Below are 25632 nucleotides of genomic sequence, written 5' to 3' on the forward strand. Positions count from 1 at the left end.
GCAGATGAGAGAGGCAGAGGAGAAAAGATCTAAGAGATCATGGAGCGTTTTTGAACAAAGCAGGTGCAGCCACTGATCTGTCTCGTGTTGTGTACACGGTCCTGGGTGGAGGACAGGTAGGGGCCCCTCGGGGGCTGGATCATGGGACAGAGCCTTGGTGTGGAGATTCCAGCTCAGGATCCACAACAACACAAAACTGGCGGTGAGTTTCTGTCTTCACTCAAACACGCTACGAGTGTTGGGTGTTCCTTCGTCTCGAACATTTGTGGCTTCAGAACTCTTCTCTGATTTGTCCGTTTTTAAAAGACTTTGAACATCTGAGAGCGTGGTGGTGGTGGTGGTGGGGGGGATATTGTGTAATCAGCCTCGCACAGTCTGCTCTCTTCCCCTGCTTCACTTTCACCACCACAAAGAATGTTAAATCACTGGGATCATGTGGATGAATCGCAACTGTGTTTTTACACTCGTGGATGTGCTGCACAGTCTTTGTTTATTCAAGGTAGATCAGGAAGGATGTCTTACATCATTTTAAATTCAGGAGAATATTATTAGTCTTTTTTGTGTTCAAGAATTAGAAAATAATACATTAAAACCCTAGAATTATTTCAAAAAAGGTATATTGCTCACCACCCTTGGTGAAATCTTAAAAATGTTATTCACAATTGCAAGTGAAATCAAAAGATTCCACACTTGGAGCACGTGTTGTTAAAAAAGCAGCCACTAGAGAGTACAAGCAAGTGTATCTCTTGTGCCTGTCCCAAAGCAGGTAAATAGTGAGGGCTGTATCAGGAAGGGCATCTGTTGTAAAACACTTTTGCCAAAACTACCGCAAGTTCATCTAAATGACACCATACCGAATCGGCCGAGGCTCAGGTTTACAACAACCGCCACGGTGCTGTGGACAAATAGGGTGCCAGCTTGAATTGTACTTCTGTTAGTTAAGACTAAGGAGGGAAACATGTCAGGAAACAGCAGGAGAAGAGGAAAGTCAAGAATATAAGACTGAGGGTTGCAACTTTAAATGTGGGACAATGACAGGCAAGGGTAGAGATGGGCCGTTCACGATAAATAATAAATCAATCACATGATAAATAAAAATGATCGACCTCTTTTCATTTATCGTCTTTATCGTTTCTTCATGTCTCTCTCTGAAGACACTGGCTAACAAAAAGTTCAACTCCGGTGCTCTTCACTGACCCCTCACTTTCTCTTTTCTCTTTAAAATCTGTTTTAACCGTCCCAAATTGTGTTTATGGATCGTTAAAAGCAGCTAAGCTGAGAAGCTAAGCTAACAGGCTGACCTCTGAGGGAAAAACCCTCCGTCTTGTCAAAGCTCCAAAATTCACGGTTGAAACCCGAGCCTTTGTGTAAAAAAAGTTTTTCTCAGCAAAAAGAAGATGAGAACTTGTTTGCTGATTTTTTTTTATTTTTATTAAAAGCTTTGTGTGAAAAATGCTATGCTAAAGAGCTCAAACCACACCGAGCATCCGCCATTTTTAGAACTGGCGAGAGACAGCCCATGTCACATCAAGGGGCCTCCCTCCCATTTAAAAAAAAAAAGACACTCTGCACACTCCCTCACTATCCATCCATCAGTTCAAACAGTCTTATACTGCCATCCGGTGGTCAAAAAAAGGTAGTACATGCAAAATAAATTGACCAACATTTCTTCTTAAATTTGACAATAATTACTAATTATTGCCAAATTTCAAACAGTATTATCGTTTATTGCAATAATTTCTGAGACAATTAATCGCCCAGCAAAATTTATTGTGACAGTTCTAGGTAGAGAGCTGGCTGACCCCCCACCCCCCCCCCCCCCCTTAATTTAGGTTTGTTTTGTTTTTTTCAGTGTTTAAGGCCTTTTTAAGGGGACTTTTAAGAACTTTGCAGGCAATAATTAATAAAACAGATATGAATATTTATATTTTTCTGGTATTTACAGCTAAGCAGTGAATGATTTTCCACAAAGCACAGTCCTTGTGGTTATGACGCCTTTGCTCTTTAAGTGGATTGAATTTCATAATCTGCCCTGGCATATGTAAAAGTTTTAATGAGGCTTGAAGGATTTCCCAACAGTTGGAAAGCTCTTTTGGTAGATGTGGGTGTTCGGTGTAAACAGTCAGGACAGCTTTGTTTGTAGGCTCCATAAAAGGAACTTGCTCACCTGTCCCTGGGAATAGGGCCTCTCGGAGATGCTTGGAGGTAAAGAGGCTATGACTTCAGGTAGATGGGGCTACATGAGGAACATCCACACACAATCAGAACCCCACCGTGTTTTCCTTGGCTAAACTTCTGACCATTGGACATTGCTGGTTTTGGCCTTGTTATGAAAGAAAGCATGTTATATGTTTGTTAGTTAATTTAACCAGTTTTCGTAGTTAGTAGCAGATAATTTTTTGGCAATCCCAGTGGTTTAGTGTTTTGAGTATACGAGGAAGAGGCTGTCTTTGTTCTCAGAGAGGAAATGGCACTCCACCCTGATTGTGTGACTGTTTCCACCCCCCCTTCCCCTGCTTCAATAACGTCTGTACTTTTTTCTTCCTTTCTAGCTCTTTTTATCCTCCTGTATTCCTGAGCCCACTGTAACACACAGCTGCCACCACACTACAAGCCTCCTCTTACCACAGCTAAACGAAGGGCATGGACTTTTTTCTTTGTATTTTTGAGGAATGATTTCGAGTAGATCCACAGTTTTATTGAACGTTTTAATTGAGTTGAACATTAAGGATCTTTTGTCATTTTTAACAGTTTTACGATATTGGATGGACACATTTTTCTGATCAAGTTTCATTGGCTGGCATCCAAGTCTAAGGATATATTGTCAGTCATCTTTTTCCAATGGATGCCTGGATTCCTCTGTGATCGTCATCTCCGCAGTGCTCCGTTTGTGTTCAGGCCAGCTCTTATCCTGATTTGCTGGCTCATTTGAGACCCTCTACAAGAGGTGTTTTATACCGGACAGTCTGCGCTGCATGAGAACCTTGAACACAGAGACGTAGCTTCAAGCAAAACCTAATCTGGATGTTATGGCAGCTGGTCTGAATTCTCAGATTCCTGCCTCTTTGAGATTAGATGGATTACCATGGTTTGGACCCGTCTGTTGAACCCGAACTTTCTCTCTTGTAGCTTTACCTTGGAACTTGCTCATCTGCTTTTTCATCCTCTTCAAATTGATATTGATTACTTTGGTACACGCAGGCGTTTTTTAATGTACCGAATGCTCTCAGCTTCTCCATGGCATGCTGTTTTAGGTCCCGCTATCATGGAAGCTGGACTCTTAACACCCCTCTTCCAGGTATGGAAGGAATGCATTTGTTGAACTTGCATTAGAGATTTAATTTGGATACATTTCTCATACTGTAGTTTACCTACATTTGGACTGAAGTAATTAACGTTACTCGACTCTTGGTCTGTCTGCCATTTCTTGTGATGTGAAAATTGTCTCGCAGTGTGTATGCACACATTTGCTCCAGTATTGTCTTGTCATAAATGAGCGAGTCTGTATTGGAAATTCAGTATCAGAGGTTCCCAGACCTTTCAGCTTCTGAGCCATAAGATCAAAGTCATGTAAACTTGTTACACCGACTTTTGCTGGTTCAGTACATAAACATTAGTAAGAAGCCATTTAACAACGAATCTTGTAAACAATTAACAGTCCCTTTGCAACAGTTAAAGCGAAATATGCTATTGGCATTCACTTTCAAAATGTATTTGATTTCTGTAGATCTTTTAAGTACGCTCAACTTGACGTTTCAATACCTACAGGGCAGTCCTGACTATAGGTAAACCGATCAATTGGCCAATATTTACCACTTTTCAAATTGATGACTATCAGCCACACCTGTGGGTACTTAACTGATTACCAAGTAGGAAAATGATCATTTAGAAGAAGCTGCTACAACCAGCTCACTGCAACCAACATTTTTTTTAAGCCAGCATGTTTTCTATGTATATATCTTTAGTGTCCGAGTTCTTCTACCAGTAAATGCTTGTTTATTTAAGTTTAGGGATTTGTATTATGTTCTTGTTAAATGTAAAAAAGTAACTGGTCAAAAAAAAAAAAAAGAAGAAGTCTGTATTGTTTGTCAGCTGCCCTAATTGCTAACGACTGGCATCAGCCATAAAAAAAATCCATATGGGTCAACCTGTAATCTTAACTCCATCTTTGTGGATCAATGGTCTGTATTATCTTGGTTCAGGTGGAATATTGTCTTATTCCATCATGTACTGTTTCAAGTATATACTGTATGGTTGAAATGGCGATAAAAACCTTCTTGACTATCAAAAAATCAGAGTTATACAGTCATCCAGACTTCTAAACTCTGTTAGCCTTGCTGAATAGCAGTTAAAGTAGTTCCCCTGCAAAAAGGATTGCAACATTGACCGTACTAAATGTCCTTTTGTGAGATATTAGACTCTACAAGCTGCAGGGCTGCTGCTCCTTGCTAACACTGACTTGATATGTGAATTGAATTGAAGATTCATTTTGTAGAAATCATATTAATGCTGTCGTTGTGCTGCTGTGCTCTTTACTGTTTGAGAGCATATTGTTCTGGGAATCAGACACTACTGACGCTGAGACATCCTGGCTGGATGTTTTAAATCAGAGTCCGTTCTTTTTCCAGTGGTAAATATTGTGTCTGCTGAATGCAGTAGCTCTTACCACAGGGCTAATGTCCAAATTCTTCTCAAGCTCAGCACTCTGTCAGTGCTTTTGTCAATCATGGATCTCAGAATATTTAGCCATCACTTCAGAATGCCGTCTAATGGAGAACTTCCAGCCTCAGTGACAACTTAATGATCAGCGCTCCTTGAAAAGGTCTCGTTTCCTGACTGTTAGCTGTGCATGTCTGCACTGACAGCGTTTTTCTGCTGCTTATGACTGCGTCTGTGTATGCCCTTCATCTCAACGGAGGCAGTGAGGGCTGAAAGGCTGATAAGGCTCTAGTCTCCATCTAGCAAAGGAATGTAAGCACTTGACAACAAGAAAACTTGGCTGAAAGCCAGTGTCAGACCTCTTCTGTTCACTGTAGCCATGCAAAGGAGTCCATGAGTACTCAGCATCACCCTGCCAATGCAGTCGGTAAACGAGAACTGTCATTGATAATAACAGCCCTGATGAGCCCGGCCGTTTTTACAAAGCCAGAGAAGCTCATTTAGATTAGAAATAACAATTGCCAGAATATGGCTTCTGCTGATGAAACTTGACCTTGATTTTTTTTTTTTTTTTTTTTTTTTTTTAGGCCTCGGTGTCCTGAAGAATCTTATTAATCACTTAAACCTATTGTTTTAGATGATGAATCTGAGCAGCACCACAGCACAATGGTGGGAGAGGGGAGCAGCACAGGGGATGATACCCCAAAGCGTAAAGGCAAGTTTTCCACTTTTGGCAAGATCTTCAAACCCTGGAAGTGGCGTAAGAAGAAAAGCAGCGAGAAGTTCAAGGAAACATCTGAAGGTTTGTATTGTTAACTGTTTGTGTTTGTAGTATGAGTGGACCCCACACCCTTTATTCTCACTAAGTGTATATGCTAGATTCAACTTTCATCAGCATTCCTCAGTGTTTGTGCTTTTGCATGGATGTTGCAATCTTTCCTGGCCCCTTTAATGCTTTTGGCACCTGTAGGACAACAAACACTAAGGACATTGCATTTTTGTGACCACAGAGATTTAAAACCTGTGAATATTCTGTTTGTTGATGGCAGAACTTGAGAGGAAAATGTCGACAAGGCGTACACGACAGGAGCTTATAGAACAAGGGGTGCTGAAGGAGGTCCCAGACAACGGTAAGAAGCCTCCTTCTTCTTCTCTCTTTGTGATATGTCTGACACTGGCAGCCCAGTGACGATCTTTTCCACACAGTCGCTGTACTATAAGTCATCACATTATAGCAGGTATCTACGATGTCTTTTAAAATAAGTCAGTTGACTTGCTAATTTTCTAAACAATGCAATATCTGTTAAAAATTACATGCCACTCTGTGGAGCTCAGGAAAAGTGGAACAAATTATGTCCTGCAGCAAAATATCTCAGAGATGGATGTGTGCAAGCATTCTGTGGTCCCCGCTGTTGCAGAAGCTCATTTATTAAACCTACAGCTGTTTCTTCATCATGCCAATAAACACTGAATATGTCTTTAGAGCTTCACTTATTGACATAATCTGTATATTCCTTTTATCTTTTTGTTACAGCTGTCCTCTTTAAAATGTAAAAACATAAAGAAATACCTATCACTACTTCCCTTTGCAATATGTGTGTATATATACACACACATATCTTTAAAATTTTAAAAGAGCAAAAAAATCCCGGACAAGCCCCCATTTGTTAAAATTATATTGCAAAAGCTATTAACAACCTATTACTCATGAAGGAAGATGGCAGCCCATTGAGAGAGTAACATCTTTTCCCCACACATACAGTACATGCTATTTATAGATAAGCGTGTGATGTTGATATGCACAACTTAACACATTTTCAAACCATGCTTGCACGTGTGATTGAAGCTGTCTATGCGGGTAAAGAGACATGGAAATTTAAAAAAGACAACACAATTTCAGAAAAACAAAAACAAAACATAATTTCATTAGAGTATAACCACCATGCATGAGTTTTGGCACATTATTGATCGGAGACATGGAAAAAGATGCTTTCATGTGTCACTTTAGTCTTCCAGTGGCTCCATTTCCACATACACGTCTCCTGATCAGTTATATGCACCTTGTCTGACCTAATTAACAGAACATGCTTTCCTTCTGAGCAGATAAAACAGGTTCTTGCAGCTCTGCAGTTCCAATTTTTCTTTAGCAATTTTAGTTTAGGGACTCCAGAACTGACACATTTAACTAAAACTTTTTTTATTCTGCTTAAAAAATGAACATTTAATTTTAACTTCCGCTTTATGCCGATATACTGTATATTTGCACACACATTTGACAAAGCAAGAGAATAATAGTCATATATATATATATATATATATATATATACATACACAGTTTTTACAATAACATGTTGATGAGCATTTTTACTTTGCATTACTTTCATTGTTACTGAAGTTTTTGATCGCTGGTGTTTGTTAGTATATTTGCCACACCCAGTCAAGGCCCATTTAACTTTTTTTTTTTTTACATTTATCATCATGTAACATGTTGATAAATCATAAATTTAAAATCTGGACATGTACTAAATCTTATACATCTAATTTTATTTGCTTTGTTTAAATTCATTTTTATTTATATATCCAATTCACAGCAAAGTCATCTTAAGGCACTGTACAAAAGTAATAAATAAGTGGCAATCATAAATCCAATTCAGATCAAGACTGAATCAAATGACTGTGAATAAAATAATTTTCTAATACAACTCCTTCACGCACTTTATAAATTTCCAGTTACTCAAGTCATCTACCTAACAAGTCTTTGTTGTTGTTTTTTTAATCTTTGTTCAACATGATCTTTTTGTCTCCTGTCACAGAGCAAAGAAGGGGAATTGGAAATGCTGTCTGTCAGTCTGTCCATGCATGCATGTTTTGAGCCTGAAAACTTGATCAATAAGTGAGATACTTACTTCTGTTGTGGTGTGTGGCTGCATCTAGTCATAAGAAATGTCCCTTTTGAAAATTGGGTTGCCACATCAAAATCCAAGATGGCTGCTGCCATATACCTTGTGAGCTGTATGCAAAAATAAGAAATGTGCCGTTTACTATTTTGATGTGTGGCTGCATTTAGGTGTAGAAAAGTTCAGTGTAGAAAATTGGGTTGACAAGCATTCAAGATGTCCACCACCATAAAAATATGTAAGCCGATCACCCCCATCATTTGAGGAAACGATACTTTCTACAATAATACTAGAACACTAATACAATATACTTTCTTTATATTACGTAAAAGCATAGTTTCCCCAAATTACTTTGGTGGCACCTGGGGTGGTTAAATGTTATCTATGGTAGCTAAGTCCACCATTGACCACCCCCTGGCTCTCATCATTGCTTTTGGTTTTTGACAAAATTAAAAAATAAATAAATACCGGTAAATAACTTCTATCCACTTGAATATCTTGCACCAAAAACATTAGGCTTTACTTGCACTACAAACATTTACTGTTCAAATCCCTCAGCGACGGGAGACACTGGCAAAACACACGTTATTCTTGAGTTGTGCATTTCACCAGTTGCTTGTATTTTTCAGATGGCGATGCACAAAATGTGAAACAATCTTATGTGAAGAATGGTCACACCCTCCCTGTCGGGGTTGGTGGAGGAGGATCGGGAGTCATTAGCTCCAGCAGAAGTCCGTCTAACCCGGCCAAACTCCCTGTGGAGTCTGACTTTAGAATGAACCCTGCGAGGCTCGTCCAGCCAGAAGAGCGCTGGGGCCACTCGCCGTCAAACGGAGACCGCCGTGGAGCTGCGAGCTCCAGGAGCACAGGACTTCATGAGGAAGGGCGGAGAAGTGGAGGGATGGGGGCACGTGCACATGGGGACGGGGAGTGGAAGTCTAACCTAGCCTGGCACGGTCAGATCCATGGTCAGATGGAGGAGGGCAGGCGTGGGGGCAGACTTCACCCAGAGAACGGGCAGAGGAGGCCGGGGCTGCAGAAGGCACCATCAGAAGATGGCAGGAGGAGTCGGCCTGCAGAAGCAGACTGGAAACCTACGCTCCCTCGCTACGCGTCTGCAGAAGAGGGACGGGCCCGCAGAGGTGAGTCTCTACCTCTTAAGCTCTACAGGAAACTCAAAGAGAAGATGCACCATCTCCAACTTGACTATATTTCTTCACCCTCCTGCTGCCCTAAATGACCCACAAGGCTTTAGTTTTGAAACTGAGGCCTTGTGGGTCATCTTGACCTATGGGCAGCAGGTGATTGTTCAGCTCTGTATTTTTTTTCTCCATCTTGCTGTCACTTCTCAGCTCATGTGCCGTCCTCCCAAATATAGACAGTCTCCTGTCAGCTCTCTGGAGGCTTGCTCCAGCTCTGCTTCTTTTTCAGGAACATGAGGGAACAGCTCGTCCTCCCTTCTCTTTTTCTAATTAATGTGTCACCACCAGTACACCCATTATCACTCCTTAACGCTTAACACTGTCATCTCAGTGATGACTCTGACTCTGACAAGCATGAAGATCAATGCAAAACAATGAGAACTGAAAAGATTTAGCTCTGTTTTGATCATTTGTCTGTTTATCACTCACTTATCTTCTGGCGCTTGAATTTTAATCTGTACGTGTGTGGGAAAAGTGTGTGATTGAGATTAGAATAAATCGCACTGATTGCACAAATGAGAAGTGTTTAGATTGTACTGAAATAGAATAAGATCTACTACCACTACTTTGAAGAAAGAGATAATGTGAAGGCGAGGAGATATTTCCTGTTTTCCTTCACGTCCCTGCTCATATTGTCCATCTGTCTTACCTTTTTTTGTTTTACTTCTTCAGCCTTGATGCCTTCTTTCCTTTTTTTTGTTCCTTTTATATTTCCTGCTTTTCGTCCTGTTCTTTATTTCTCCCCTCTTCGTTATTCTCTCTAACTTCCTGCTTCATTCCGTACAATTTTCTCATTGGTTGCATGACGTCAAGGTGATAAAGGTTCATCTGTAAATAAACAACTATGTACTTCAGAGCTGCTGCTGTGAGGAATGGCGTGGGAGCAGCAGCAGCAGCGTGGGGGCTGCTGCTCGGGAGTGGAGCAGAGTGGTATGGGTTGAGGGAGGTGGGTTTTTTGGTGGTAATTGCAGCCTCCTACACTGTTTACCTTCACAGCTGATCCCAAGATAATGCAGTTCTCAAACAAGAACTACCACAGAGTGCATGGAGAGGTGCAGCAGCAGAATGTCTCACTCCATCTGAGCTAAAATATTTTTAACTTAACAGAAAAATCATCTATATCTCATATAGTTCTACGACTCCTCGTAATATAATGCAGTTTTATGTGAGATACAACATACATGCAACTTACTGTATATGTTTTTGGTCCTTTCCTGGTTATTGTATGCCACTTTTATAACCTGTTAATATTTAAAGGAATAGTTCAGCTCTTTTGAAGTGGAGCTTTGTAGAAAGTTTATGGACAATTAATAACGCATGTGTTGTAGATAACTCTTTGTACAGTCTCAGTTTGTAGACTGACAAGCTAACAACTAGTTCGAGTGGGTCTAATCTTATGCAGATTGTTTTAGAACAACTTATGTGTCTAAAACTTTATAGCAGTTTTTGAGAACACTAGTTTATAAACCTCTATATCATAGTCAGTTTTATATTACATTTTATAACTGACTCAACTATCTTTATACTTCTGTGGAAGTGCTCCAGGGCAAACTGGAAGTGCTAGAGCTAGCTGCTGCGGCTATTTATCTTTGCAGATAATCACACAATTACTTTATATGTTCACACACACACACACACACATATATATATATATGCTTTTTATTTGATTATCTATTATTGTTTGTACCTCATCTGTGTTCTTTGTTTAAACAGGTCTCTCTTGTAAACTAGTCCTTGAGGTTCAATGAGACTAACCTGTAGAAATAAAGGTTGAATGAATTAATGACTATGCAAGTAACCGTGACAAATAAAAAGACAACGTTGATTGTGATTGCAGTGAGAGTACAGCATACTGTTATGGAAACTGAGTTTAGCATATTAGCTTTTGTCTGGTTCTACTGGTGTGCTGCACATTTCAGTCAAAACTACAGGTGTCGCCCCCTGCTGGACATGAAAATAAAGCCGTGGAAAGTTCTGCAGGCGTATTTTTTATAACTAGCAATCAACTTCAGTCTTTGTTGTACAGTCTGTTCTTTGCTGTATTGTTAATCGTAGTAATTGTGGTGAATACATAAATCAACATCCACTCGTCATAGGCATGACTGTCATATTCATTTTGGCTTTTAATAAATTCATTCAACCTTTATTTAGACAGGTTAATCCCATTGAGCCTCGAGGACTCATTTACAAGAGAGACCACAAAGAATGATGACAACAATGGACAACAGCGACAACAATAAACAGTTATAAAAAGTCATACTTTTTTTTTTTTTTTTTTAACAAATAGGATGGCTAAAAAAAAAGTAACAAAAAACAGCTAGATTCTAAGGCGAATGTAGAAAACTAAAAACAAAAATAACAACAAAAAACAATTTGAGCTTCTTTATTCAGTGTAATGAATATGCAGATTAAAACTTTAGGGATTTTTGATAACGAGAATGAAATGTACAGGTTTTAATCTCTTTAACCCACACAGGGTTTAATTTCTATAAACATGCTCAAATGCATTCACCTAAATTTTTAATACCGGTAAGTGGTACTAAAGACTCACTGATGTCCTTTAACTTGATAAGGCCAATTAACTTCATGTTAGTGATCGTGAGTGACTGCAGCTGGTAGTTTCTCTTTGCCAGCATATAAAGTATTTGCTTGACAGCAGTCATTGGACTGCTTAATACTCTGAACAAAGGGCAAGTCTAAGTAACAACCAGTAAAGTTGTACAGTATGCTGTATAATCATTGCACTCTAGAAAAGCACAGTTCAAATGAATCATTCAAAGCCCCAACTTAAATACATAAATGTAAAAACTTCTATCTGCAATTATAAATTATGAGTAATACTAATATTTCATTTTGATACATTTACATTAGGGCTGTGTAATATCTAGAAAATGTATTGATGTCACAAAGGAGAAAAAATATATAATAATTACAGACATAAGCTGCGTTTAAGAAAATGAACATCTGTCAATCAAATGGACCACCAGTCCTCTAAATTCAATTTGGTTCAGTTTATTTATATAGCGCCAAATCACAACAAAGTTGTCTCAGGGCACTTTACAGGAACTTTCACATACATAAAAAGCCAATTAGTAAAGTTCTCTATGTAAGGAGGCCAGCAGACGAGTTGAATCTTCACTTTGTCGCAGTCTCCCATCCTGAGCAAGCACAGTGGCAACAGTGGAAAGAAAAAACTTCATTTTAAAAGGAAGAAACCTTCAGCAGAATCAGGCTCAGGACAAGCAGCCATTTGCTTTGACCGACTGGGTTTGAGAGGACAGGAAGGAGAGACAAACAGAATGACTGCTCAAGGTGTAGGTGCAGGTGAACCTAAAGACAAAAACTCATGTCAAGGATAGAAAAAATATTAAATACAAAACAGGTTGAGCAGAGCAAGTAAAGACAGTAGCAGAGTGAAGAAATGTGGTCAGTTTGTCTTCCCAGCAGTCTAAGCCTATATCAGCATAACTAAGGGACAGCTCAGGAAGCCCAAGTCAACCCTAACTATAGGATTTATCAAAAAGGAAAGTCTTGAGCCTAGTCTTAAAACTGGACAATGTGTCAGCCTCATGGACAGAAACTGGAAGTTGGTTCCACAAGAGAGGAACCTGATAACTGAAAGATCTTCCTCCCATTCTGTTTGTGGAAACTCTAGGAACTGTGAGTAAACCTGCAGCCTGAGAGCGAAGTGCTCTGTTAGGAAAGTATGGAACGATTAGCTCTATAAGATGAATGCCCACAACCAGCACACGGAGAATGTCGTGAACTTTTTAATGAAACATGAGTTAATCTAAACAGGTATCACAATTCTTTCACACTTGCATTACATTTACTGCTTTCAGAAATGCTTGCAGGAAAAGGGAACGCAACAAAACTGTATATTAATCAAACTGGAATTAGTTGGAATCAACATGATAATAATGAACAAAATATGACATTTAGTTTGATTCAGTTGTTTTTCATAACAATTTTTTTTTACCTTAAATTATTGTTGGAATAAACATTTCCAATCTGGCTGCTTTTTTTAAAATGCTGTTGGATTCTATACAAAGGCTGCAGTGGCTCAGTGGTTAAATTCTTGTAAGCCTGGGGCTGCAGGTTTGAGTCCAGGTTGCGTCAGGAAGTGAGTTCACTTGAGGGACCCTGTGTACACAGTTTTGTTCCACCACATGTGGTGCGGATGACAAATAAAGAAACTTTGACTTTTGGCTTTGACCTGCTGTGGCAGCCCCTGCAGAAGAGAGCAATTCAATTCACTTTATTTATAAAGCGCCAAGTCTCAACAGAAGTCATCTCAGGGCACTGAACAGAAGCCGAATGTTCGGGTCTATACAAAATGGCTGGGTCATTTTACAACTAATTATTCAGACTTCGCTGTAACCTTTAAATGGTCTTGGTAGTAACGTTTGCATCAAACAACGTTTGTCACTGGACTTTTTGTTTAAACCGATAAAGTTTTTTTTCCTTTAGGAACTTATTTTGCCATGCTAACACACCTCTGCTGTCTTTTTGTTCATAGAGTCAGACAGCCATTTTGTCCCTGAGCCAGACGCCCTGCAGGACAGCCTGTGCGAACCTCTGCCTCCTAAACAGTCGGCCGTGCCTCCAAAGTGGATGATGAGCTCCACCGCTGAAGGAGACGGCCCACCTCGGACACCTTCCAACCACCCCACCACCCAGTACTCCTCCACCTCAGCTGTGACGTCCAAGCCCATTCGATCCGTCTCGTCTACGGGTACCAACACTCAGCAGACTTCTACCTCTCAGGTCACCAAGCAGCCCCCTCTGCCTCCACCCAAGCCTGTGAACAGGAGCAACGCCACCATGCTGGGTAAGTGCTGCTAAACAGGTGACACCAGAAATGAACCTTGACCCAAAAAGCTTTTATTAACAGTCAAAAATGTGCTTTATAGTAATAACTTGGTGAATGAGTGCAAAAGAAACCACAGACACACACTCAGACATCCTGGTAATGATGTTTTAAGAACAGCTTGAGCTGCTTTTCCCCAGCTACTTATTTAATCTGTCTGGACTCCGTTAGCATCAACATTCCCAGCATTTTACACTCTGAAGATAACGAGGACCCTCGTGGCTAAGTATCAGCAGACACGCTGTAGTTGTTGTTGTTTACGGTGGATACGTCTCATCTGGGATCTCGCTTGGATTCCCTTTTGGCCAAGCCTTTCTGTTTTGATTCAGTTTTTTTTTTTTTATCTTAGCAGCGCATCTGGTGATTTGGCAGAAAAGTGCGCACCACTTGTTCCACGTGATGTTTTTGACACGTTACTGAAGCTGTTTGCAAGTTTAAAGTTAAAAGGCCGATCATAAAGAGCTGGATGGGCTTCAATAAAGAAGACAGAAGAATTGTGAAAAATACGTTTTATGTTTTTGTGAATAAATATATCAAATGAAAAGTACATCCTCGTAGCTTTGTTTACCAGACACTCCATCTGAAGGCGTCCGTCTCCTCCCTGTTAGTATCTGCCCTGCAGGGGGGAGAAAATGCACAGCTTCCTCTCTACTGGTCCTGCTGGAAGCGAGAGTGCAACTATGATGTCTACCTGTCCCTGCCTGTGTACCTGTGCCGGCGGGCCGGAGGCCTGCGCTCAGGTAATGGGATGTGCTTCCTTGATGCCAGGACGCCGGTATCTGGAATGCCCCTCCACCCTTTCAGAGTTTGCATTCTTCATCATGTCATGTCCTTTCTAGCTGCCAACATGTTTCCTCCCTTCTGCCTTCAACTTGTCGACTGGCCTTAAATGCTTCCTTCTGGATGTGCTGAATAAGAGCTGCATGCATTTAATGAGCTGATAATACGCGTTCTTTGTGTGGAAGAGAGGAGAGTGTCTGTGTGAGAGCTGTTTTTAGATTCTACACATGTGATTGAAGAAGCTTTGGCAGGCTCAGCTCTCGACTACGGAGGATCAGATTTAATAGCACTGATCTACTTAGTTTATGATGCATGTTTTTCCAGCAAAATCTAAAAGACAACTTTAAACATGGATGCATAGGATTCATATGCATCACTCATCTTGTAAATAAATTAATGGAAAAGTAGGAAAATGGAGTGTGGTAATGCGTCAAAGGTCCTAAAGGGATAGTTCTGATCTTTTAAAGTAAGACTCTGTGGAAATGTTATGGGCAATTGCTATTTTCCTGTTGTATACAGCATCTTGACTGACGTGTAGAATTAAGAGTTTTGTTCTGATCAGATGGAAGAGCTAACCGCTAGCTCAAATGAGGCCAAGCTCAAAGTGGATTGCTGCCGTCTTAAAATAACTCCAAACTAAAACACAATCTTAGCAGTTCATGCAAAAGATGTTTTATAAACTTTTACACTGCAATCACTTTTTGACAAAGTTATTTACAGAGAATTCTATAATTATTTGCTAGTGTTGTTGTTATACTTCAGCTGCTTCACTCAGCGGAGGTTGCCACATCGAGCAAACTCGCACAAGAGATATGGCAATTGTTTTACGCTGCATGTTTTTAATTCAATTAAGTTCAGTTTATTTATGTAGCACCAAGTCACAACAGAAGTCATCTCAGGGCACTGAACAGAAACATTCATATATAAAAACAATAATTTCACACTTATCTGAGGAGCAGACTGCTTTGAATTTAACTCCATCACACAACTCTCATCTTGAGCAAACATGAAGGCGACAGTGGAAAGGAAAAACTCCCTCATGAGGAAGAAACCTTTAGCAGAACCAGACTCAGGACAAGCGGCCATCTGCTTCGACCGGCTGGGTTTGAAAGGAACAGGAAGAAGGAACAGATACACAATGGCAGGTCGAGAATCATGTTAAGATAGAAATAATATCAAATGAAAACTATTTAATTTTAACAATTCATTTAAGGAAATGAGGTCAATTTGTCCTCCGGTAGTCTAAGCCTATAGCAGCATAACAAGTCAACCCTAACTATAGGATTTATCAAAAAGGAAAGTATTGAGCCCAGTCTTCAAACTGGACAATGTGTCAGCCTCATGGACAGAAACTGGAAGTTGGTTCCACAAGAGAGGAGCCTGATAACTGGAAGATCTTCCTCCCATTCAGCTTTTGGAAACTCTAGGAACCACAACCTGGGCTTGAGCCTCCCATCTTCAGATTATAAGACCGTGGTACTGGCTGTCGAACGGACTGCATTTGTTCTTCTTGTTTGTTTGAATAGTTTTACGTTATGAGTTGTTTTAAGACAGCAGCTCAGACTAATTAGTAGCTTGTCAGTCCCATCAGAGTTAAAACTCTTTTTTCAACTGATGTTCAGTGAGCTATGTACAACAGGTAAGATATTTGATGTTCATAGCCATTCCACACAACCTTACTTTAAAAGATCTGCCGTGTCACTTTAAGTACCCAGTCCAAGTAGGAGGTGGTAAAATATGTTTCAGCTAGGAGCTTTTTCTTTTCTTTACTTGAACTGTCCCTTTAAAGTGGAGGAAGGTGTAATGCATTACAGCGTAGTCATCTGCATGTTATAACTCTGTCACCGCTGGTCTTTGTACCACAGCTCTGCTTTGGGCTTGGGTGTTGCTTCACTGCTGTTTTATATCGTTTTAAGAAGCATACATTGAGTATAACATTGTGCATGCATATAACTGGATAAAAGCTGCGATAAAGCTTTGAGCTCCAGAGCTTCTGCATCGTATGAGTCTCATTATATAAGCTCTGATGGAAGGTTTAGAATCTGGCTGTGAAGAGCATGTTTGCTTCTTCTCTTCGACCTGGGGCACATGCTGCACGCTGCTCTGCTCATGCACATGTGCTCAGGCTGTTTGTGTGCAGCAGAGCTCGGTCAGACATGTAATCCCAGAGTTTGTTTGTTTGTGCGTGCGCGCGCGCGCGCGCGCGCTCATGTTAGTGATAAAACAGAAATAAAGGCTCATTCACACGCTGCAGCATTTCTGCCTCATATGGAGCCACTGGGTTATCTGTTTTGTTTTTGCATTTGCAGGTGACTTCACACAAGGCTCAGGGGGGGCCAGTCTCCATCCGGTCAAACCGTCTCCACCGACGCCCCCTAAGAGGACCACCCCGGTCACAAAACGCAACACAGAGGACTCTGCTACGAGCCATCCCATCATCCCATCCCCTCTCTCCGCAGAGGAGCGCAGCAGCCTCCCTCTAGGTTTCCAGCTGCCCCCTCTCCCTCCCTCCCCGCCCCTACCAGCTCACAAACCCCCCTCCCCGCCCCGCCAGCACATTCACACCCACCACCTTCACCATCAGCATTCCTACCCCCACCCGCTGCCCCAGCCCATACCAATGCTGTTCGACCCGCCGAGCCCGACCGTAGAATCTCCCCGGCGCCCGGCCCCCGTCCCACTGCACATCATGATCCAGAGAGCCCTTTCCAGTCCCGGCCCGGCTCAGCCGCATCCGGACGGATCGCAGCGAGCTCACGCGCTGCTCTTCGAAACTCCTCCAGAATACCAAGGAGATCGTGGTCGACCTCTGCCTGTCAGCATCCAGCCGTTAAAACTGTGAGTTCCTCGATACGTAAACGTCTGAAGAATGAAGCCGTCAGTCTTTGAAGGGGTATCACCTGCATCGTGCACGCCATAGTTTCAAACAAAGGTCTTTCACCACATGTTAACGCTCGGAATGTGCGCTGGGGATGACGCTCACCTACTACCACATCAAAATGTAGCTTAGTATTTGTAAAACTGCTGTAAACTGCTGTATTCCTTCAACCTTTATTTAGACAGGTTAATCCCATTGAGCCTCGAAGACTCGTTTACAAGAGAGACCTGATTTCAACAAAAAATGATGATAACAATGGACAACAGTGACAACAATAGACAATTATAAAAGAGGCATACAGAAATAAGTAGAAATTAGCACATAATGTGGAAATTATCTAGAAAAGCTGAAATTATCCAAAACACAGCTGAATATTATTTCAAATTGAAGAAAGAAGCTTAAATGTCTTAGAAGGAAGTAAAGAGAGTACATTTTTGCTGAATTAGGCTGGAAAAAGTTTAAATGAGTGCCAAAAAACTGTGGAATTGCTTAAACAAGCCTAAATTGGCACAAAAACTGCTTAATAGTAGCTGAAATGGCAGAAAAAGCTGAAACTAGCAGAAATAAGCACAAAGGAGCATAATCTGAAATATATGAAGCAATCTGAAATTTGAAAAAATCTGAAAAAAGTAGAACTAAGCAAAATAAAGTTGAAATTATCTGAAAAAAGCTGAAATTGGCAAAAACAGCTGAACAGTAGCTAAAATAAGCAGAAAGAAGCTTAAATTACCAGAAGGAAGTGAGTAGAGCAGGGTTTTGCTGAATTAGGCTGAAAAAAATGTGGAATTGATTTTTAAAAAATGTGGAATTAGCTTAAAAGGCCGAAATTAGCATAAAACAGCTAAATAGTAGCCAAAATAGCAGAAATAACTGAGAAAGGAGCATAACAAGCTGAAATTAGCAGAAAGAAGTTAGAAGAAGAACAATAATGTTGAAGTAAGCTGAATAAAGCTGAAAGGGGCACAAAATAGCTTAAACTGCTGAAAGTAGCTGATTTGGGAAAAAAAATAGCACAAGGAAGCTGAAAGAAGCTGAACTGGTCCAAAATGTGAAAGGAGTAGTAAAATATTGTAAACAGATCTAAAGATATGTAGGATGTAAAATGAGCTCAATTCATTTTCAATTGCATAAAAATGGCAGAAAAGGCTAAATATTTCAAAAAGCTAAAGTTGCACCAATACCAAAAGTCATAGCAGGGTTGTAATAATAATAATAATAATGTGTAATGTATTGTCATCTTTGTATGTTCCCATACAATGGCGAAATTGTCTCTGCATGTCAAGTTTCAAGCAGCTTTAATTTGTTTCAGATTTTATAAAAAGTTAATCAGTTCAATAATGACGGGCATGTTTTATGCTTCCTTTTTGTTTAGATCTGAAGATGACTACTCTGAGGAAGAAGAGGAAGATGATGAGGAAGAGGACGAGTACGATGGGGAGATTCCCCAGCCGGAACTGGAACCACGGAGTCGCCGGTGCCTGGTAGGTGACGCTGGCATCTGCATCATCCCCGGGGGAGACGACAGTGAAGAAGAGGAAGAGGAGGATGATACTGGAGGAGGACATGCCATGCATGCAGAGGACAGTGACTCGGATGGACCTGTGCTCCATAAAGATGAAGACTCCGACGAGGAAGATGAGCCCCCTCTGAGTAAGAGCCATAACTTTTAATTGAACAACAAAAACTCTCACCGATTCTTTAGTTGACAGTCTGTGAAGCTGCGGAGCGTCCTGCTCCTCCGTCACAGCTGCCACCTCTCTCTCTCCGGGTCTCCCTCAGGTGCCCTGGCCAGCAGGGTGAAGAGGAAGGACACCCTGGCGCTGAAGCTCGGCGGCCGTCCTTGCGCCCCCGATCGGGACCGGTTCACCCAGGAGAGGAGCAGCAGAGAGGATCAGCCTCCGGGGCAGACGGGCCTCACCTGGCAGAGCAGGGAGCAGTGGGAAGCCATTCGCACGCAGATCGGCACAGCACTCACACGGTAAAAACCGTCGGCCATCTTCTTTCTCCTCTGTGCTGCCTAAACTTCTATTTAATGTGCACATCTTGAAGAAGCTCGGATAGATTCTTAGATTATTGTCCTACTTATTGCCTGACTGACGATGTGATGAAACGGTGTAAAAATAGTAGCGGTTTCTTTCTTCTACTTCAGACGACTTAGCCAGAGACCCACAGCTGAGGAGCTGGAACAAAGAAACATCCTCCAGCGTCAGTATCTCCTTTCTTTCTTTCTTTCTTTCTCAACTTAAAGCACTGCAAACACAGAAACGCTGCTCGCTGAACTTAAACTTCTTTGGTCTTATCTGTGTCAGGATTTTAACTCACTTATAGTTTACTTTATGAACCGTTGGGAGTTTTTAATCCAAGTTCTGGCATTAAAACGAAACTGCACTTTAAAAGCTTATTTGAAATCCTTGAAGTCATTTGAGATTTCTAATTTTGGAACCTGCTTTTTTTTCCCCTTGCATGTCAAGCCGAGCTTTCACGTCGAAGTCTTAAAATAATTTTTATTTTCCTTTGTTTTGTTCCGTTTCCTTCTTCAGCTAAAAACCAGGCTGACAGGCAAGCTGAGGTTCGAGAAATAAAGCGGCGACTGACCAGAAAGGTGAAACACCAACAACAAACATTCGATTGTCATATTGTGTTTTTATTACAAGCGCAAATAAAAACTATTGTTTCTTGTAGCTGAGTCAAAGACCCACTGTGGCAGAACTCCAGGCAAGAAAGATTCTGCGTTTCCACGAGTACGTGGAAGTCACGGAGGCTCAAGACTACGACAGGAGGGCAGACAAGCCGTGGACCAAGCTGACTCCAGCTGACAAGGTGTTCACACTAAATCACCCAACTTCCAGCAGAGATCGACTTATGTCCGTGCTCTGGATTGTGTTTTGCATATTATTACAGTAGTCCCTCATTTATTGTGGGGGTTACGTTCTGGACCCTCCCGCAATAAGTGAAAATCTGCAAAGTAACAATGTTATATTTATTTTAGTATCTATATATATACATTTAAGGCTTTATAAACCCTTCCCACACTCTTGCAATGTTCTAAACTCTTAAACCTACATCATTTTAACAACATACTGTATGTATATGTACTGTATATGTAGCTACTACATTTTACATATCGGCTCTGCAGAACAGCAGCAGCTCAGTTCCGCTAGGTTCCGGTACCACTGGGTTCGGGTCCAACTAGGTTCCATTTCTTGAGACCTACCCTGCAGCGACGAAGCCCACACTGTTCTTAACTCTTAAACTTACGTAATTTTAACAACATACGTATATGTACTGCACAGTACTGCAAAATTTTACTCATCAGCTCTGCAGAAACAGCGGCACGGTTTCGGTCCGGCAGATCTGCCCGGCCGGATCTGGTCTGGTTCTGTGCAGCTCTTGAGCGCCAAAGCGCTTTTTTTTTTTGGGTGGAGGGGGGCGATGGTCCAATTGAGTGGTCCAATAGAGGGATGAAAAAAGTCCTGGTGTGCTCCAGAGAGAGGCCAGACCTATGGCGGCGTGCATCCCCGCTCGGAGGTCCTCGTGGGCCAGCTAGCAGCTCTCTGATTCGCTGATCAGTCTGGAGGTCCGGTTCTGCTCCAGTTCTGGTCCGGTTCCCGGTGGGTTCCATGCGGCTCTCTGCATCTGCTAGGCACCGAAGTCACTGTAATAAGCTCCAAACTTTTTCGGATCACATCAAAACGTTCCCTCTAGTATTTCAGCAGAAGGCTTCTGGGCTGGGCCCTGTTGACTTCTGGGAAATGAAGTTGTTATGAGCAGGAGTGCAGTGGAAGCTTATTGAGAGAAAACTACAAAAAGGCGGCGCCTGTCCGAACTATTTTATTTTTTCATTAACTTTTTACTGTACTGTATCCAGCACTGTCCCAGTAATATTAAAGTTGACAATCATGTGTCCTGTATAATTTTTAATTTTAATTTTTACTTTGAAAAACAACGAAAGAGCAAGTCCGCCATGGTCGAACCGCGAAGTAGCGAGGGACTACTGTACCACAAAATGTGACACTTGAAATGTTTCATTTGAAGTTCATAGTTAACAGTGAGTTTCAATACTTGTAGGCAGCCATCCGGAAGGAGCTCAACGATTATAAAAGCACTGAAATGGAAGTTCATGAGGAAAGCAGAATTTACACAAGGTATGTATTCAACCAACTGAATCATGATTTTATAATTGTTCAGGTTAAAGTTAATGTTTGAAACGTTTGCTATTTTGTTATTTAAATGTCTTTCAAATAGACATTTCTTTCAGCAGCTGTTTCCAGCCTTACCAACATCTGTTGTACAGATTGTTCTGTTTCAACTCACAGAGCTTCAGAAGAATAAAACATTCAGACTGAACGAACAAAAGATGCAGGTTTATGTAATGAATTTCAAGAAGCCATAGTTCTGTGACAAAATCTTCTTTAGGATAAAGCAAGTTAACGGAAGCTTCACTTTGAGCATCGGTGTTGGTAAATTGTGCTAATGATGCAGGAGAATCTGTTTAATAATTTTGATTCCAAAATAAAATGAAGCTTTATGAAAAAAGTTTAGGAAAATGTTTATACACAAATAAAATATAAATTAAATGACTAAAAGGGGGGAAAATGTGCTTTATATTTGACTAAAATCAGTTTAGTCTTAATAAAATCCTTAAAGTGAATATTTTTAAGTGTGAACAGTAAATATCTTACCTGGGATGGATAGTTCAGTTTGGAGAAACAGAGTTTACATTTGAGCAGACCTACAAGCTAACAGCTAGTTTGACAAGGGCCAAAGATGACTGCTGGCATTTTAAAACCACTACAGTTCCTTTATAGCAGTTTATGCAAATGTTATTTTATAAATTTATATCACTTTAGTATTTTAGTTTTTTTAATGGCATAAAAGTCATGATATCCCTGCCTGAAGTGCCTCAGCTGCTCCATAAGTATCACAGTGAGCTGCTGATATTTGTACTTGCAAATAATCTGAGAGGTCTGTGTAAACTACCAGTTAATGCAAAACTGGCAGAATTGTGAAGCTTTAATTGTTTTCTGTAAAACGTTATTTTATAAAATAGTGTTACCATTAATTGTTGGAGATATAATTTTAATCAAGATAGTGGAAATCCACTGTGTTCTTGGCTCTCTGACTAGCCGTTAGCTTATTAGTCCTGTCAGAAATAAACTCTGTTTCTCCTAATTGATCGTTCAGAGCTACATAGAACAGGTATGTTCATAACCTTTTCACAGAAACCCACTTCAGAAGCTCTGAATTGTTGCTATAAGAGATATGAATGCATGTGCAAGCCTCATTGATTTACTTTTTGTTTTTTTTTAGGTTTCATCGGCCTTAGCATCCACACTCTGAAAATAAAGCACTTAAGATGTCTGTGGAAAGAAGCTTCTTCATTCGCAGAGTGCCCTTTTTTTTACCTTGATAGAATGTGCTGTACTGTTGATCAGGGGACGCCTGGAACTGACTCACAGTGCTTGTTGCCCTCTCCCCCTCCTGCACTGCTTTTGCTGAACTGAGGTGGTGGTGGGTGAGGACCAGATGCAGTATTTCTCCTGATGATGGGGAGAGCCACGTGCCAATGAAGTACGGAGGTGGCAGAGGACCTACACTACAGGGCTTACTCTCCCTTTGCTGTTGTGTGGTACCCCTCAGGGACTCCGATCTAGTTAAAACCTTTAATGCGGCCTCATTATGTGTTGCCTTTTTTTCTTCTTTGCTGAATATGGAAACACTAACTCATCTTGTTAATGTAATAGCTTAAAATGTAAAAAGAAAATGGTAATAATAAGAATGACCTATCGCACTTCACACAGTAATAATAATAAACTGAGACTGGATCAAGAGTGGACCTGAATGGAGAGGACTTGGAAAGTCTGCTTTAGGAACTGGACATCTCTGGGATATTGTATGTTTTATATTGATGATGTACAGACTTCTACTGTTATACTTTAGATCGCGATGAGAATATTCTGTAATGCACAAGACATTTTATTTTGTAATTCTGATTACATTAGTTGGGAACAGCTTTTGTTTGAGCCTTTTATTGTTTGTACTTGCCTGAGTTTGTGGTCGTTGACGTGAGGTGGCCAATTTAACATCAAACCAGTTAGAGTTCACTTTTTTTTAAGGGTTTAATGGAGAGGTTATGAGAAATTGCTGCCTTATGTGTTTAAAGAAATGGAGTTTTAACCACAGGTAAAATAACAATTGTTCATACTTTTCCATAAAAACTTTGTTTTAAAATGTCTGAACTGTCACTTTAAAAAGAAAGGTGCAACTTGATGGGGTGTTGGTGTTTTAACATGTGCCAACAACAGAAACACCTAAAGGACTTAAAGCAGTGGTTCTCAAATTGGGGTCCCCGTACCCCCGGGGGTCCATGAGCCAGTGCTTGGGGGTCCTCAAAAAAATTTTTTTTACAAGCATGCAAATGTCTTAACAACCCATTAAAATACAACAAAATGTAGGAAATCACATCTACTTTATTCAAAATTTTCTAAGTGCGGACCCCCCCCCCCCACACACACAGTATTTGGCAATATTAAGTAGCAATACATTTATGTTCATTATGTGAACAGGTAAAGTTTTAAAGTGGTTTTTGATGCTGTTAATTTTCTCAAAACTGTAATTTTTGGAAGTTGAAATTTAAAAATTTGTTAATTGTGTCTTAAATTAAAAATTCCCCATGTTTAAAAGTATTAAAATTTTATCAACACTATTAAAGAGCAGGCCTTAAGTATTTATGTTACACAAATATTTCTATTACATTAAAGAGACAAATTGAAGAAAATGATTTCATAAACATGAGGGTTATGAGGGGGTCCCTGAAACGTTTTCTCCCCTGTAAGGGGTCCCTGAACTCAGAAAGTTTGAGAACCCCTGACTTAAAGGATACAGATGTTTTCAATCGGGATGTGAATTCCAGTGCCACTGCATCTGGATGGTCTCTCTTCATTTATACTTTTTAATGAGTTTTTGTACTTCCCTTTAAAGAGCGAATGTTGCAATGCATTCTGTAGCTGTTTTAAATAAGGTCATGTGCTTAAACTTTAGATATGGGCGTAGATCAGGGATTTATCAAAAAATCTGAAAATGTATAAACGGTCAACAGGGAGTCATTTTGAACCTGCAGAAGTGTTTTATCTTATATATTTCTGTCTGGCCAGTAGCTTACAGGGTTCTCTTTGCTGTGTACAGGTTGTTATAGGTTTAATTGATGCTTCTGTATATCTCGTCTTCCTTTCATTTGAAAAGATATTTTAAATATAAAAGTAATATAGGTTGCTATTTTTTTAAGTACAGAATATTAGATTATGATTAAATGCTACAAGAATAGAAATATGAAAGTGTACTTTTTTCCTGTAAAAATAAGTTCATTTTTAATTGAATGTGGAAATGTATGAGCTGACAATTTTCTTTTTAACTGTAAATAGTCACATCTGAATCTAATAAAAAAAAAGTGAAATAATTCTTTGGACCGCCTGTGAAATGAAGCTGGACCTGGCTCTTTTTTTTCTGTTGGCCTCTTATTTAGAATCAGAATCAGCCTTTATTGTCATTGCACAGAAGCACAATGAAATGAATAATGATGGACTGGAGAATTGTCCAGGGTGTCCCCCGGCCTCTCACACAGTGACTGCTGTATGTGGGCACCAGTGACCCCCATGACCCAAAAAGGAAGAAACGGGTAAAGATGATGGATGTTCATAACTAAACAGAAATAAGTCCACTGTCCTCATTTGGTTCGAGGATAGTAGAGGATATTAATTGGTCTCCATTTAACACTTTTTTTTTTTTAATAAAGAAAAATGGTCATGTATTTGGTGCATGCAACACAAACATTTACTAAAAAACTTAATATTTTTCCAGGTATAGTACTTCATTATTTACTTACCTAATGATTTTTATTTCAAGCTGCCAAAAGGCAAAGGTGAATGTGTTATTTTTGTCTCTTGTGTTTTATCCATCCATTTATCTGCTTCTTTTTGAGTTGTGGGAGTCACTAGTGCCCATATCCAGCTGTCACTGAGAGGCAGGGGACACGCTGGACAGGCCTCAAGTCCATCACAGGGACACAGAGACAAACGAGACAACCATTCACTCACTCACATCTAGAGACAATTTAGAGTCACCAATCAGTCTAACATGCATGCTTTCGGTCTGTGGGAGGAAACTGGTGTACCTGGAGAAAACCCACGCATGCACGGAGAGAACATACAAAATCCACCCAGAAAGGCCCCCGGTCAGGATTTGATCATGGTAACCTGCTCGCTGAGAGGCAGCACCTCTACCAACTGCGTCACCGTGCCGCCCGTTGTGTGTTTATGTTTCAGTAAAATATCTTGTGTGCCAATGGAT

General features: G+C 40.5%; 1 protein-coding gene across 1 annotated transcript; it reads left to right on the forward strand.

Moving 5' to 3' along the window:
* Nucleotides 1-23249, forward strand: phactr4b (phosphatase and actin regulator 4b). The gene is made up of 13 exons (XM_037677045.1): nt 1-202; nt 5297-5461; nt 5709-5789; nt 8186-8698; nt 13278-13589; nt 16718-17246; nt 18659-18936; nt 19066-19264; nt 19436-19491; nt 19827-19888; nt 19969-20106; nt 21355-21431; nt 22597-23249. The coding sequence occupies exons 1-13, from the start codon at nt 142-144 to the stop codon at nt 22610-22612; spliced, it is 2487 nt and encodes an 828-aa protein (XP_037532973.1). The 5' UTR covers nt 1-141; the 3' UTR covers nt 22613-23249.
* Nucleotides 23250-25632: the final 2383 nt, after the last annotated feature.

This window comes from Nematolebias whitei, chromosome 5, assembly GCF_014905685.2.
Source record: "Nematolebias whitei isolate Nwh7 chromosome 5, NemWhi1, whole genome shotgun sequence".
In the NCBI taxonomy this organism is placed as follows: Eukaryota; Metazoa; Chordata; class Actinopteri; order Cyprinodontiformes; family Rivulidae; genus Nematolebias; species Nematolebias whitei.